At 40.5% G+C, this 16,904-nt stretch overlaps 1 protein-coding gene across 43 annotated transcripts in view; it reads right to left on the bottom strand.

The window, feature by feature from the left end:
• KCNMA1 (potassium calcium-activated channel subfamily M alpha 1) overlaps nucleotides 1–16,904 on the bottom strand; it is a 440,583-nt gene that overhangs the window by 113,795 nt on the left and 309,884 nt on the right. For 25 of the 43 annotated variants that reach the window (XM_033066042.2, XM_033066032.2, XM_033066063.2 and 22 more), the window contains 3 exons: nucleotides 14,635–14,744; nucleotides 12,274–12,342; nucleotides 8,258–8,269 (listed from right to left, as the gene is read on the bottom strand). In XM_033066042.2, the coding sequence (XP_032921933.1) occupies nucleotides 8,258–8,269; nucleotides 12,274–12,342; nucleotides 14,635–14,744 (191 nt within the window). The remainder of the gene's footprint in view (nucleotides 1–8,257; nucleotides 8,270–12,273; nucleotides 12,343–14,634; nucleotides 14,745–16,904) is intronic. The other 18 variants (XM_033066068.2, XM_033066067.2, XM_033066050.2 and 15 more) reach the window with 1 other exon arrangement.

A 16,904-nucleotide genomic window follows, 5' to 3' on the forward strand; every position in this document is an offset into this window, starting at 1 on the left:
AAAAAAAAAAAAGAAACAACCACATCAGAATTTCTTCATATGTAACCAGTTACTCACGTCAAAAACAGGTTGGAAAATTTAGCTTTCCTGCACAAGCTTTTGTCACTTTAACCCACAAAGTACTTAATAGCACTTGCAGAGTACTGCACTAGCCATCTTAGTCTCCACCTTTTCCTCCTCCCTGCCTGCTAGTATGTAGTAACCTGCCATTACATTGCCATTTAGCTGCTAAACTCAAAAAATCTTCTGTAGAGGCCAATGTCATGTATTTATTATACTGTTCCTTATAAAATATGTAAGGTCTTGTAGTACAGTTTGGGTTGACTGCTTTTCTTAAGTTCAAATGGATACTGCTCTATCTGAAAACAAATTTTTTTTATTTCCTTTCTTGATTTTTAAAGTCACATAAGTGTTACAGCTTTTCAGTGAAAACAGATGAACACATTTCTTGACATAGACCCAGGCTGGTTTTTTCCTCAATACAATTTTTGCATATAGATAAATCACACCAAAGAGTAAAAAATCCAAACCTCAGAAACCCAAACTCCACAAACTGAGGTAACCACTAGATTTATAAATGTTCACTTTTCATAATGAAACTTAAAATTTGATGAAGTAATAAGCCAATGAAGCAGCTCTTTTGAGATGCATGAAACATAGCCTTAAATTAGAAGTAACTGGCTTCATTTAGGATGTATTGTGAGCATGATTTTGTATCTCAAGATTTTCTGAGACACATTAAATCAATTCACATGGCTCAGTGTACAGATTTTATTTTTGTCAGAAATTATACTTCATTCACATATACCTCTTTTCACAAATACAATGTATTTATAACCACAAAATATAGACGTGATCACAGTTAATGCAGTACGACCTCAGCAGCAAAATCTTCTGTTGGAAATGAAAATTAATTTGCCCCATCACTGCTACTGGCTAAGAGTTACAGCAAAAGCTCATAAAGCTTTGGGCTTATATACACACTGATATATAACCAGAGCAAAATCATGAGCAATTTCTACTGAGCTGCATGGATATATTAAATATACTGCTTACTAAAGCTGCAATTGTATTATTTCTTATGACACCTGTAGTGTCACTAGCTGAAGTTATGCTTTGATAAGCACCCAGTCTAATATGCAGCAAGGGAAACGTTTTGAATTAAAATAGAATATAGGGAACAAACAGCACAGAGAAAAACAAAACAGTCTTCTGAGTGTCCCAAGAGAAATGCATTAATCAGTTATTTAGAGATGCATGTGCTTTTTAATATGAAAATATGCATATATATCCCCATAGTTGAGAATATAAGTACATGGCAAATTAAATAGAAGTTCTAAGAGAGACAGCTTCAGCTAATGTCTCATTTTTATGTATCTTCAAGGCTGCAAAGGAGAAGGGAAAAAAGGACAGAAACTTGAGAGGTTTAATAGCAATATATATAGCTAATCCATATGCATTCTGTGCCACACATCAGAAAAAATATTACTGAAAAAGACACTGATTTTTCCAAATAAATGTTTTTATCATAAAGCACAATTTGATTTTTTTATCTCCTAAATCAGCTCATGAAACCAAGCAAGGAAGGCCAAGTACAGTAATTTCACGAATACAAGCCGCACCAATTTGACCAAAATTTTGGTGGAAACCCGGAAGTGCGGCTAATATTCCGGGGCGGCTAATCTATTAACAAAATTCTAAAAGCTGCCAACACGGAAGTGAGAGCCCGCGGCAGCCCCAAGCCAAGCTGGAGCCCGGCCAGCCCCGGCAGAGGTGGGAAAGCCTGGCAGAGGCGGGGCCAGCAGTGTCGGGGGCGGGCGGCAGAGCCTGAGCCAGCAGGGCGGGGCAGGGAGGGCGGCAGAGCCTGAGCCAGCATGGCGGGGGAGCCCGGGAGAACTGGGGCTAGCAGTGCAGGGGAGCATGGCAGAAGCAGGAAGGCCGGCGGGTGGGGCTGCCTGGCAGCGGGGGAAGCCCAGCATAATCGGGGCCAGCAGCGTGGGGGAGCCTGGCGGTGCGGGGGCCTGCAGTGCCGGCCAGGGCGAGGAAACGCGGCGGCGGTGCAGACGGGAGGGGGCGGCCGGCGAGCGTGGTGGCGGCGGCGGCAGCCCTGCCGGCGGGGCGAGCGAAAGCGGCGCTCGCGAAAGCGCCGCCGCGAGCCGCGAACCGCGAGCCGCGAAAGCGCCGCCGCGAGCCGCGAGCCGCGAAAGCGCCGCCGCGAGCCGCGAACCGCGAACCGCGAGCCGCGAAAGCGCCGCCGCGAGCCGCGAACCGCGAAAGCGCCGCCGCGAGCCGCGAACCGCGAAAGCGCCGCCGCGAGCCGCGAACCGCGAAAGCGCCGCCGCGAGCCGCGAACCGCGAAAGCGCCGCCGCGAGCCGCGAGCCGCGAGCCGCGAACCGCGAGCCGCGAACCGCGAGCCGCGAACCGCGAGCCGCGAACCGCGAGCCGCGAACCGCGAGCCGCGAACCGCGAGCCGCGAACCGCGAGCCGCGAACCGCGAGCCGCGAGCCGCGAACCGCGAGCCGCGAGCCGCGAACCGCGAGCCGCGAGCCGCGAGCCGCGAGCCGCGAACCGCGAGCCGCGAAAGCGCCGCCGCGAGCCGCGAGCCGCGAACCGCGAGCCGCGAACCGCGAAAGCGCCACCGCGAACCGCGAGCCGCGAACCGCGAGCCGCGAAAGCGCCGCCGCGAACCGCGAGCCGCGAACCGCGAGCCGCGAACCGCGAGCCGCGAGCCGCGAACCGCGAGCCGCGAAAGCGCCGCCGCGAGCCGCGAACCGCGAGCCGCGAGCCGCGAGCCGCGAACCGCGAGCCGCGAGCCGCGAAAGCGCCGCCGCGAACCGCGAGCCGCGAACCGCGAGCCGCGAAAGCGCCGCCGCGAGCCGCGAACCGCGAGCCGCGAGCCGCGAACCGCGAGCCGCGAACCGCGAACCGCGAGCCGCGAACCGCGAACCGCGAGCCGCGAACCGCGAGCCGCGAACCGCGAGCCGCGAGCCGCGAACCGCGAGCCGCGAAAGCGCCGCCGCGAGCCGCGAGCCGCGAACCGCGAGCCGCGAAAGCGCCGCCGCGAACCGCGAGCCGCGAACCGCGAGCCGCGAAAGCGCCGCCGCGAACCGCGAAAGCGCCGCGGGGCGGGCGCGGCGCGGGGCGGGCGCGGCGCTCGCGAGGCGCGGCGCGGGGCGAGCGAAAGCGGCAGCGGGGCGAGCGAAAGCGGCAGCGGGGCGAGCGAAAGCGGCAGCGGGGCGAGCGAAAGCGGCAGCGGGGCGAGCGAAAGCGGCAGCGGGGCGGGCGGCGAGCCCGGCGGCGGCAGCCCTGCCAGCCGGGCGAGCGAACGCGGCAGCGGGGCGGTGCTGACGGGAGAGGGGGGCCAGCGAGCCCGGCGGCGGCGGCAGCACCACCCGGCCAGCCCCGCCGAGCCGTGGCGCTGAGCTGGGCCACCCGGCCCCGTCGGCAACCATGAGCGGGCCGAGCCTGCCTGGCCCCGCCCCGAGCCAGTAAAGCCCGCTATGCCGCGATCCTCTTACTAATTGGCCAATTTGTGAAAGCTGCGCACGGATTCTCGCGACGAACGAAAGTGCGGCTAATATTCGGGGTGCGGCTTATCTATTGACAAAGACAGCAACATTGTCGAGGCACCGGGGGTGCGGCTTATAATCCGTGCGGCTTGTATTCGTGAAACTACTGTACTTTAGAAGGTTGTAAGATCTTGATCAAACTTTGTAATTTTATAACATTTCTAGTTGAGGTTGCCTCAGAAAGTAACAAGTCATAGTAAGCTCAAAAGCATTAAGTCGCAATGTCTTTAATTATTCCACTTCCAGAAATACATTCCTCAGAAAAAAACCTTTCATGACAGGGCTCACATGACTGCTTGCTCCTTCACACATGAATGTTTAGGTCACATGGCAATTAAAGCCATGTCAATTAAATATGATTTAATGTATTCATTGGGAATTTAATGTACTTCACCACCATAGACTTAGGAGAAGTCAGTTCCATTACTTGCTGATAATATTACAATTAGGAAGCCACTTGTGGAATAGAACATGCACTCTGGAAACCTGTGTTTTACACTTATCTGCAAAAGTTACCCTGTTTGCTAAAGAAGATTCACTTGGTGACTAGATGCAGGATCATGCATCTAAGAGCAATTAAAATGTCCCTCACTGAAAATGTGGAAATTACCCTTGAATTCAGTTGGACTCTTAGGAATCACAGACTGAATCACAGAATGTTCAGAGAGACCTTTAAAAATCATCTAATTACAACTCTCATGTCATGGTCAGGGATACTTTTCACTAGAACAGATTGTTCAGAGCCCCGTCCAATCTGACACTGAACACTTAAAGCACAGGAAAGAATCATGAATATTATCTACACAGCTGAAAATGAGTTCCAAGACTGACAAAAATATAAGCAGGTGAAACAAAAATGGAAATCAGTGCACATTTTTTGAGAAAAAAAAATAAAAGAAAAATTCAAACGAGGTCACAGAAATTCTAGACAAATGCTTATGGTTTTCTTAACATAGATTGTTCAGTGAAAATTTCAGATAGGACATTATGATTTTTTCATATCACAAAGGAGAATAGATATCTCTTCATGTTTCTCACTGTGTGTGTTAATTCTGATCAATTTACTTATTGGATTGTATCTTTTAGATGTTTTAAGTACACATGCTACCTTCAATAAAATACAGATATATGAAAATACATGTTCATCCATTCTTATCTGTCTGAAACTACTTCAGAGCATGAGTGCTGCTCAATACTTTTCTTGGTAGTGCATGGATGACTGCACAAGACACCAATATTCTGACCTAGCTAAAGCAATTATATTGTATCTTCCTTTAAAGAACTAAAGGTAAGCGAAGGTTTCCATTACTAATCGTGTATCTTCTATGGTTTTTTGAACTTAAAGATATTTGATGGAAAGCCTAATAATCGGAGACTTGAACTGTAAGACAATTTGTGAACTGACACTTTGGGGCAGGACTAATTGCCTTCAGATATTTATTTTTTACTCATTTCTGCTGCTAGGTGATTTTTGTCTCCTGCTTTCAAATATCACATTTATTTCACTCAAATTTTGTTTCTTGGTCTAAAACACTGTTACAAAGTTATAGAAAGCTGATAGCTTTTCATATTACAAGAATATTTAAAACATTACTTCTAAAAATTTATCAGCATACAAAAGATTTCAGTAGGAGATGACAAATGTTTCCTGTAGTTTTCTAGAATATTCAGCTATCTTCTAGGTGAACTACATGGAAAAAACAACCAGTCAGAGTCTGAACCATCATTATGCACTATGTATTTACTGCTAGGCCACTTGCTAAGTGGCATGGCTCCACAATTTGCTTTGCATAGCTTCAAACTGAGCAGGTTTCCACTACTGCTGAAGCTGTGACTGGATTGAACTTCCATCTCTTAATCTAGACATAGTAGTACAGTAGCTGACTCTCAGATGTGCATAGCTGTCAGCCTTCTCTGAGAAACACAAAAGAGGGATCTTATTAATATGGAAGAGATGCAGCCAAGGTCTTTAAACTGAGCTGACAAAGGCATGTGGAGATGCCCAGCAAGTACAGCACAGCAGATATGTAAGGGTAAGAACATTTTAGCAGCACTTCATGAAGACTAAAACTGAAAGCATGGATAAGGTCAGCCCATAGAGACATGGATCAGGAGAGGTCTCTTAAGGATTTTCCTTATCCATACCTCTGTTTTGTATTGTTTCTGATTGGTCTTAATTTCAACTTTATATTTTATACAGCACTAAAGGTGGGATTCATCTAATCTATTTCAGGATTGAATTATAATACATTAAAGAACTGTCTCTCTCTTTCCTTGCAATTATGGACTAAGTCTGGATAACTAACAGGAGATTAGACATTTAACATTTTGATTGATAACGTTAGGTGTGATGAAACCCATTATCAGAGACCAATTAACAGTTCTTCCCTGCATCAAGGAAATTTGTCTGATTTCATGGTCCTACTTCTTTTTTTGTTAGCTTGTTTTCAGCTATATGGCTACTCATGTGACTGCCATCATCCTATTCTAAAGAAAAAGACCAATTGTTGAATTAAATGAAACACGAACACCAAAATTTTGACTAAACGAATGACAAAAGCTGTAACAATTCTGCTTTAAACTTTGTGGTAGATGTACTGTACCATTCCCCATGCGACTCAAACAGCAGCAATATCATCTAGTAATCAGGAAGATATAATATTGTTTAAGTACTATGAATACATTATCTAAAACAAAATTATGTGGTATTACTTACTATAGCTACCACACTTTTAAACAAAATCAGCTATTACTCTTGATTGTTTCATGCTATGCCCAGATAAAAAGTACCACTATTAGCATAATGGCCTTTTAAAACATACCATGTCATTCATCCAACTACAGAAGCAGTTGGAGATAGTATTTTTTGTTTCAGGGTATGTTTTGAAGCGAAGTGTGAGCGTAGGTGCACAAATCTTATAGTGGGAGTTGTGCACATACCAGTTTTCACACTAATTGTAGCTCATAAGTATTGCTTTTTCTTCTGGGTTCTATCACTGACATTAATTCATTATGCTCCTTATTGTTCTATACACCAGAATCTAGTAAGACACTAAAAAGAATACAAGGCAAAAGACACAGTGCACATTACATGCTACAGTATATTAAAGCTTAATTACTACAAGCATATACAAGGTTGCTCCCAGGAGTTAAGTTTTTTACAACAGCACCCACTAAGTCATAGTGTACAGGATGTGCATGAGGTATTTTATTTGGGCATAGTCCAAACTAGTTCAACAGTGATGGTGAACTCATTACACTTGAAAACAATTAAATTATTCCTTCTGGTTCCAGAAGTGATTAATTATCAGTACAATAAGGCAGAACAATATACTTTATTCTGGGAGCAAGCAACTTCACTTGGTACAACACTTCTTCATATTGCTCATCATGCCAGCATTAACATGCCTTCACCACAAGATAAGATATACTTAAAAGCAAGAAGCAAAGTAGAGGTGCAACAGCTGCAGATCCTTGGAGATGCTAAGTGTTGCAGTAACTTCTCTGCAGTTGGATCATATCAATAATGCCAAACTGACAGGAAGCCACCTCTCTTACCACACATCTACTCAGAAACTATAGGAAGACTTAAACTTAAATACATATAACACATACAACACACATAACAGAACAGACATGGAAAATAGAGTTTAAAGGTACAATGAAGAAGGAAATTGAAATGTCTGGACAATGACAGCAGGTCTCCAAAGACCATCATTGACAGTCAGACAGAGTGCTATAAGCAATTAGGAAAAAAAAAGCTGTCGGGGGAAGAGAGACAAGGAGAGACAAGGATATGGAAGAGCATTCCTTATTTACTTCATCCAAACCAGTAACAGCATGATAGAATGTAGACTAGAGAGGGACTCACAGCATGGTACACCAAAGAAAATGCAAAACATGCCATCTCAAAAAAAACCTCAAAGCTGAGAAAAAAATACATTAGTAACATCTTCATAAATGAATTAATAAATGTCATTAAAATGAATGTGACATATAATACAAACTATCCATGGCACTTTCACAGTACAATAGCTGTAATGAGTACTGTATTATGAGTAACTGGACTCAAAACAGGAGCAGAAATGCAAAGAAACAAGTATTTGGTTGTTGTTAATGGAAGATGAGACTGCAAGAGAACATGAACTACTGTATTGTAAGAAAGACGTGTTTTGAAGGAAGACTCTGGAGAAAGAGGGACATCTATGAAGGTGTGAATATGAAAACAATATGGCAGCACAAGGGCTGGTGAAGACGAAATATACATCGTCATGATACAGTCAAAATGAGGACAGGAGAAACAGTAAAATCTGCTTTTCAAATGCAACAATCTGATACACCAATGACTCCACAAAAGGGGGAAAAAAGCCTAAAAAACTAATCCTGTTTTATTTTGTACTTCCTGCAAAGAAGTTAGTGCGTGAGTCACAAGAAACACTGGAGAGACAAAATGCTGTTCTCTCTTTCCTCTTTGAGATTGGGGGCTCATATATAAATAAACACACAGATATATATATACACACACACATAATAAATAAATATATATTGGTATATATGTGTGTGTATATACAGAGAAAGATAGACAAAGATGTTATCTTCCTGTGTTCTTGGCAAGGAATTAGTCCTGAAGTTAGAAGGAGTGAAGGTAGGATTGAGGTTGGAAGGAAAGGTAACGAAGAGGGCATACCGCTTTCGGCTTCTGCAAACGACAAGAAAAAAATTGCAAATCAAACACTTGGATAAGAAATCAACTGACACCAAAGCAAAAGCAAAAAAACCCTTCATTAAAAGTCTTCAAGGCTTAAAGGTTTTTCTGCTGAGAATGAGAACAAATATATGGATCGACAAGGAGAAAATTTTACAAGAGGAATATAAATGGGGAGCAGGAGGGAAGAATCCTGGTTAGGCTTTCCTTCTTGCTTAGTTATGTAGAATTAAAATACAGGGGGAAAATGAAGGCAGAAATCTCTCTAAAAGGGATTTCAGATGATAAGTTTGAATGTTTGAATTTTGAACTGTTATTTTTTTCTATATATTTAATATTGGGATATTTTCAGGTTCATGTTCTCCATGTTTCCTTTGCATTTATCTACAAAAAAGCAAAACCTCTCCAAATGAGCTAAGGGCATTTTTTAAGTGATAGTATTTGGCTTGCATTAAGGAGACAAAAAATCATGTAAGTGCTTCCTGTTCTTAATCATGGGTTATAACATTCCCAGAAACCAATTAGAGATGAAGGAATGGTTAACTCATGCCATGAGCTGGAGTTACTAGAGCGCTAACTTTAGTAGTTGGTCGGAAACACTCTAGACTGAGTTTTGTAAACTCAGAGATTTCTTTGATGGTTGAGAAATAATTTAAACATTATCAAATATATTAAAAAAAAGGTTAAAAAAAATCTAATCACAGAGTTTTTAAAAATTAATCTTTAAGATACCATGATGAGAAGTAGTTGCCTAAAAAGGTAAACACACTCTAGATACTCTACCCATTATATGAAAACTAATATGCATTTATCATAACTATGTTATTTATATTTAGGCTTGAATATCTGCTTTTAAGCAATCCTGTAAAATCATAGTTGCAATTAATTACCTACCTAAACTGACAAAACTTGTTATCAAGGCATGCTTTCTGCTTTGTGTAGCTTTATTAATAGTCAGGAAAAAAGAAGAAAAAAAACGCCCGCAGGCAGGAAGCTCGGCTGCCACTGACATGTACAGCAATATTAGTTTGGATAGAGTTATGATAATTTTCAATTACTATTGATTTCAAATACCTTACAATAGAGTTAACAGAATTTGATTGTAAATCATAAAGGTTTATAAAACTAGAATCTAGGTGACTGCCTGGACAAAAATAAAAACCATGCAGAGGTAAATTAATACTTATGCCATTCTACATCTAAAAAAGATATTAAAAGTCAAATAAAAGTCTGCCATCCAATGGGATGGGACTAGTATTTATCCTTAAGACTGAGCTGAAGGAGGGGATTAGGAAATTTAGAATGCCCTCACATTACTACTGTTTAGAGCAGCATACACTCCTGAATCTTAGTCACTGCTTTAGCTCTGAGTGCAAAGTGATAAAGGCAAATGAAACTGATCTTAAAAGAAAACACCCTGTGGAAGACAAAAATCTGCTATAAAATTTAATTATATAGACACTTTATTATGACTAGTAACAAAAATTAAACAGTTGGAAGTAAGATCTTCTCATCCTTTAAATAAAAAGAATTCTTTGAAAATTTCCTCTGCTTCTGAAAATGCTATTTCAAGACCTGTCTCAGCTATGGCAGGAAGTATTAGCTCTTAATGAAAGGGTGCCATCTACACCATGTTCTAAATTTTTAGTTATATTTAACATTTTTTCTCTAAATTTTGAATTATATAAAATTTCCTCTGTAACAGTTTTACAAAATCTAAGTGTAAAGTATCATTATGAAATAGTATCAGCATGTATCTACTTTTCATCACTCTCATAATGACTGAAAGTTATAATGAATATTGATAGTCAGTTCCCATTTCACCTTTGTGAAGAATTACCAGGATGAAATTTGGATATAAGAAGAATAAAATATTGCAAATCTCAGCATCAATAAACTTAATTGACAAATTTTCATTGTTCAAAAAAAGCTTGTGCTTCTAAACTGTGTTATTCTAACTTAAATTCCCCACTTTTTTATTTAATAAGATGCATGGAAATGCAAGTACACTTAGGAGGTGAGAAACTGAAGTTTTGTTGCAATAACTTTTTGGTTTGACTAAAGGATCAGAAAACTACAAATATCTAGTTAACATATTTGAATTGAAGAGCACAGGAACAAGTAGAACAGTAAAGATATGTGGCAGGTAGCCCTGTGATTGATCAAACAGTGGCTATGAAATTATCACTGAAATTAATAAAATCAGCAGGTATTACTGAGGATCATGGTTATAAAAAATGTGGCTATCTATCTCATATGCCCTCCTCTTGTCACATACATATTCAAAAAATTCAGCTGTTAATATCTCTCTGTTAGTATTGCTTCCAGCAATTTTAGGCTCTTTCTTTCCCTACTATAATTATTATGACAAAATGTTACCTGTGTGGTTTTAAGTAAGAAATACATGATTGCACCACACTGTTACTTTTTGTGGGATCCTCTGTATCACCTTTTGATTAAGAACTCAATCCAACTCCCACTGAAGTTAGTGCAAAAAACGATATAGAAGCCAAGAACAATCTGTTATTATTGCAAAAGACTTCAATATTAGCACCTATGTAAGTAAATGACAACTGAAGTAACATCAATATAAATTTGGCCAATAATTGTTAGGAGAAAAAACAGAAACGAAGTATTTTTTAATACTGAAAACACAAAATTTGGTAAATTTTTCTACTGCTGTTACTATCGCATTTTTCCTTTTTCTAGCAAGTAAATTGTTTATAGACAGAAGGACAGATTGTTTGCTTTACATTAGCTAATGCAGGATGAGATCTTTCAATGGAAAAGTATTTTAAGAGTCCAAAGGAGCTAAACACAAGATAGAAAAAGTCCGATACTAAAAAAAAAAGGGTTTCTTCATCAGCAGAGTGTGAACAAAAATTATATCCAATAGTACATACACCACTTCATGTTTCATTTTGTAACATATGGAAGAATCCAGAAAAATCAAATATAGGGCATGGAAATACTCATAAATAGTTTTAACACTACTTTTTCCATGTCCAATATCTAAGACAGGTTTTATAGATTCTATTAATAAAGAATAATTATGAAACTTTTGAAACCCCAGAACCAGCAGAATGAGTTAAATTGATAGAAAGGTAATTAGTGGCCAAAAAGAAGATGAACTAGTATATATCACTTCAGGTTTACCACAGCAGTACAAAACATAATTTCAAATGAGGAAAATCAAATTCCTCTCAGAGTTAGTAATGTCATATTTTTATTATATGAGCCTCCACATGATGCAGTAAACATTTATAACATTTTTGTACATAAAAATGAATATTGTTTAAAGTATTGATGGACAAGCTGATGAAAGATTGACTCCGATGTTCAATCAGGTTTCTATGAATCTTTGAACAAAAAAAATGCAAGAAACACTTGCCATCTGTGCATCTGTACTAAAAATAATGATTTTTGGTTTTGGTTGACAAAAGTAGCCTGTCAATTGGTAATTTCAAGGCTAAATTAATCTTTTCCAGTTTCATTATGTTATTCATATAAGTTTTGCCAGAACAGACACCATTTAAATATTATTGTTACCCTATATTTCTTTATCATGTCTCATATCTAAATTGGGTCTCCCAAACTAAGTTAAATGAAATATGTATTTTGAGAATATACATAGCAAAAATAAATTTTGGTATCACATCTGTTTTACACTTTTCTGTTTTCAGTAGTGTAAGCTGGACCTCTGATTAAAAGTGATATGCTATAAGCAAAAAAATTGTAAGCTCTTCTACTAGTAAAATCACTCCTGGAGATGAGACATATATACTACTGCACTTTTTGCTAAACATTCTGACTTGGGATAACTTTAGGGAGAAGAGGGCAGAAAGAAGTCCCTGTCCGTCCTATATGAAACGCTGCAATGCAATGGCATGCTCGTTACATTCTGAAATGTTTCAAAGAATAGCTATGTCCATTCTGAAGCAGGCAAAGTTCTTGGCAGTGCATTTGAGAGCTTCACCAGCTGGTGGCATTGGACGTACCTGCTTTCGCGTTTTTCCGACTTGTATTCTATGGCTATCATTAAGAGCTTCAGTTTCGCAAACACCAGTCTGCAGGGAGAGAAGAGCTCAGGAGTCAGTCCCTGTTCACAACCAACATCCCATACTCACAAGTGGCTGCTCCCACCACTAGGTGCAGTGCCAATTCAGAGATGTGCTGGCTCATTAGGAAATTCTGGGGTAGAGAATTGCAGGTTTAGAACCTGGGTGAAAGCTAGCCTGACATTACTGATTATTAGAAGGCTTTCCCCCAGTGAGAGACAGATTGGTTAGTTTATCTTCAATCAACACCATCCACACCTGGTTCAGCAATATCCAAGGGCACAGAATATCAGGAACTACATTCACATATTGAAAATACATTGGTTGGAACATGTTCACAGAGTACACACATGGAGTTATAAATAGAACTTGCGGACAGATATTAACTCCTGTTTCCGTCTAACTCTTCACCCTAGTGCTGACAACAAAAGCCTGAAATTCTTCAGAAATATTGAGTGTCCCACCCTCACTGCATCTGCACGCTTTTTGTCATCCAGACTGTAGGGCAGCCTATTTACAAAAGAATCACACTCCTAGACTTGCATTTATAACAAATAACCTGAGGAAGCAGAACATTTCATTTAATTTCAGACTTTTAAAATGTCATTGGCCGCATGAATTTTAAAAGCCACACTGCAAAACCTGTTCTCAAAGTCTGTGTATTTCATGGGTAGCTGAACACACTAAGCCTATCCACTGATTCAATTTCCCCTTTCACAAACCAATGCAATGGACATCTTGCTGCCCTTGTCCTTGGTTCTTCTAGAAATCGAGCAGACAATTCTTACAGTAATGAAAATACCTATGCCCTAAACTCATTAATAAATAATACTACATTTTAATTTTCAATATGCTTTTAAAGAGTTCTTAGTGTGTTGGAAAATTTGAGATAAATCTTTTGGTTTTACTTAAACTAGCCAACAGAGTTTTCTAATGTTTTAGACAACCAAATGCTTGAGGAGAGCTCCAAAGTTTAGATCTGTTTCTAAATCTCAATAAACACCCTTTCTTTATTATTTTACCTCCTTTCTACCTGCACAGACAGATGAATGTCAGTTTTATGTCAAATACAGTCTCAGTCACATCCTCCTACAAACTCATATAGAAACTTGACACATTTGAAAACGGTCTGGCATGGAGCTTTAAATTTCATTACAGTAGCTAGTGTTAACAGCACAAATTACTGTTCACTCTGAATATAATATACATTTCTGAATTTTGTTAGGAGATTTCCTGTTTCAAGAAATTCACACCAACTTTTGTACCTACAGTAAAAAACTTTCCCGCTCAGTAAACTCAACACAGGTTGGTTGACACAGTAGAAGGATGGACTGAGAACCCCTTAACTTTATCGGCAAATTGAAGACTAGGCTCTATCTTAGCTACATCCAGACAATTTCTAAATGGATAATATTTGTCTAACAGTTGTTTCCCCCTCATTCTTATGCCATGTTTTCGCTCCTGTAAAAATTGGGAAAGGTGGGGGAGTTAGAGCAGCAGAAGCATACTCATCCTCCTTGACACCAGAGATGATATTTTACTTCTTCATCTATTTCCCTGTCCACAGCCCTTGTGGTGACCTTTCAGTATGGCTGGAATGAAGAGCAATGCCAACCGAAGAGGAAATATGAGTGTGCTAAACTAACCTGATCATGTGGAGACAGTATTTATTATACAAACCTCATGCATACAAATGTCTCGTTCACAGACTCATTCTAGGATAAATACAAACATTTTTCAGTCTCCAGAAATGAAGTTGCCACATGGCTTACACTGTGGTTATGTGCTTCTTTCTCATAACTGAATAGACATAGCTTCTCCGACATATTTTACTTGTTGCAAGTGGTCTGCAACCACTTCCACAGAGCTCTGGGTGCCACAACGCTTATATGACTCCAGGAGATCAGCTTAAATTAATGAATCATTTCCCTGGAATCGAACACAAGCCACAATGGTCATGCTGACCATCACTATTCAAAGAATGGAAATAATTAGAAAAATAACAGGATAGTGCTTGTGAGTAAATAACTCAATTTAAAAAGATTGTCAATGAGTTTGTTCAATACCAAAACCATTTATGCTTTCATTTACAATCACTTAATTACAAATCTCTCCTGAAACAAGGCATTACAATGTCTCAGACACTTCCATGCAGTGATTGCTTTAATGTTTATTTTATTAAACAGCATCTGATGTAGCAACATTAGGACTTCAGCAGAGTGAAAAGGTCTCATGCCAAATAATTAGATTTCTCTTCCAAGAAGGGAAATACTTCTGCATATTAAATGTATTTCTACTTACTCACAAACTGCAGGGAAGGACAAACCCACAAAGGCACTAGACAGATATTCTGTATACATCTCATTTGCAACTCCTTCCAGGTAGTATTTCTGCCACGTATCCTCCTCGATCTGAAATCAAAGAAACATGCTCAGAGTTCTGAGTAAAAATCACAGCTTTCTTTTAAATTTACAAATAGCTGCTTAAATTAGATTTTAACACATAAGTCAGTACACTGTTATGGCAATTAACATAGTTCTTTTTTAAAGTATTTTATAGAATGCTGAAAAAAAAACCCCAAAACAGTCCCTGCAGTCAGTAAATCAAGCATCATATGCAAAAATAATACACTGAATTCTTGTTAAGCCCACTGAGCATGGGGCAAAATACAGCTGTAGAGAGCATGAAGAAAAATGTTTCCCAATTTTCTCTTTTTAAAAATAGTAGGATCACAGAATGTTAAGGGTTGGAAAAGACCTTAAAGATCATCTAGTCCGGACCAACCCTTCCTGTCATGGGAAGGACGGCGCTCAAGACCTTATCCAACCTGGCCATGAACACTGCCTGAACTGGAGCATCCACAACCTCCCTGGGCAACCTGTTCCAGCATTTAACTACTCTCACAGCAAAGAACTGCTTCCAAATATCTAGCCTAAAGTTCTCCTTTCAGTTTTTGCCTACTACTCCTTGTCCTATCACTACATTTCCTAACAAAGGATCCTGCTCTGGTTTCCCTGCAGCCCCCCACAGGTACTGGAAGATTGCTACGAGGTCTCCACACAACCTTCTCTTCTCCAGGCTTATCAGCCTGTCTTGCCAGCTGGGCAAGAGAGGGAATTTTTCTGCTCTGCACCAGGACAGCCTCACTCAAGTCCTGGGGTCAGTTAGGAGCACCACAATATAAGAAAGACACTGAGTTGCTGCAGTGTCAGAGGAGGACAATGAAGATGGTAAAGGGTCTCGAGCAGAAGCCGTAGGAGGAGCAGCTGAGGTCCCTTGGTCTGCTCAGCCTGGAGAAAACCTCACTTCAGTTACAGCTTCCTCACAAGGGAAGCAGAGGGGCAGACAGTGATGTGCTCTCTGTGGTGCCCAGTAACAGGACCTGGGGGATCGACTGAAGCTGCATCAGGGAGGTTTAGGTTGCATATCATAAAAAAAGTTCTTCATCCAGAGGGTGTTTGGGCACTGGCACAGCTCCCCAGGGCAGTGACAGCACCAGCCTGACAGAGTTCAAGGAGCATTTGGACAGTGCTCTCAGGCACAGGGTGTGACTCGTGGGGTGTCCTGTGTAGGGTCAGGAGTTGGACTCAATGATCCTTGTCAGTCCCTTCAAACTCAAGATATTCTGTGATTCTGGGATTCTCTTGGACCAAAATAATGCAAGTTTTCAAATTTCAGTATTCCAGAGGTATTTTGACAGGACTTAATATAGTATTTTAGATAAGTCTGCATTTTTTTATTCCATAGCATGAGTATTAATTGGGGATTCATCAATCTTTTTCTCATGTTAAACTAGCCAAAAGCCAGTCTTTCAAAAAAATGCCCTAAAGAGGAGGAGGATGGAAACTTGTCAGGAAACCTGGTGAAATGTAAGTTACAATAATTTTTTTTCCTCCTTTTTTTTCTCTGTGTTCTTTGGGGATTTTTGGTGGGGTTTAGTTTTTGTTTACTTGCTTGGTTTTTGTCTTTTTTTGTTTGTTTGTGTTTGGTTGCTTTTTTTTGTTGTTGTTTTATTCCCTCCTCCTGTTGACAGGCTGCCAAGTAATCAGTTACTCTAGCTCTGGAGATGGAAATGACTGCAAGAATAAATTGCAATATGGAGATGTTCCAAATCATACACAACCTGACAAGTGGGCTGCAAACAATCAGGAGAAATTTCTTCCACAGAAATTTTTTCACCATTCAGAGGCCATGTGGGACAGTAAAATGGATTTGCATTGTGTTATTCCCCACCACACACAGAGAAGCCATATCACATTTTTTATAAACCTTTTTTTTTATAGGAAGCTTGCAAATGTTGCTGATCAGCAACTCTATATACAGAAGAGAGACAAAGTGCAGGCTTGGTAAAAAACTAAGAGTAATGATAGCAAGGGCATGTTTTTAACTTTTGGTCTATTTTGTGGCTTTTTTTAGATTGACACCACCTGGGGTTGGAAAAAAATATACAAATACATTACATATCTCCCTTTCTACTTTCATCTCTTGATTTCTTTTCTTTAGGCAGATGGTTTTGATTTGGGGGAAGGAACTCCAGATCAGACCTATAGTTAAATAGTCAGTCAAGGACC

This window comes from Catharus ustulatus, chromosome 8 (assembly GCF_009819885.2).
Source record: "Catharus ustulatus isolate bCatUst1 chromosome 8, bCatUst1.pri.v2, whole genome shotgun sequence".
Taxonomy (NCBI): Eukaryota; Metazoa; Chordata; class Aves; order Passeriformes; family Turdidae; genus Catharus; species Catharus ustulatus.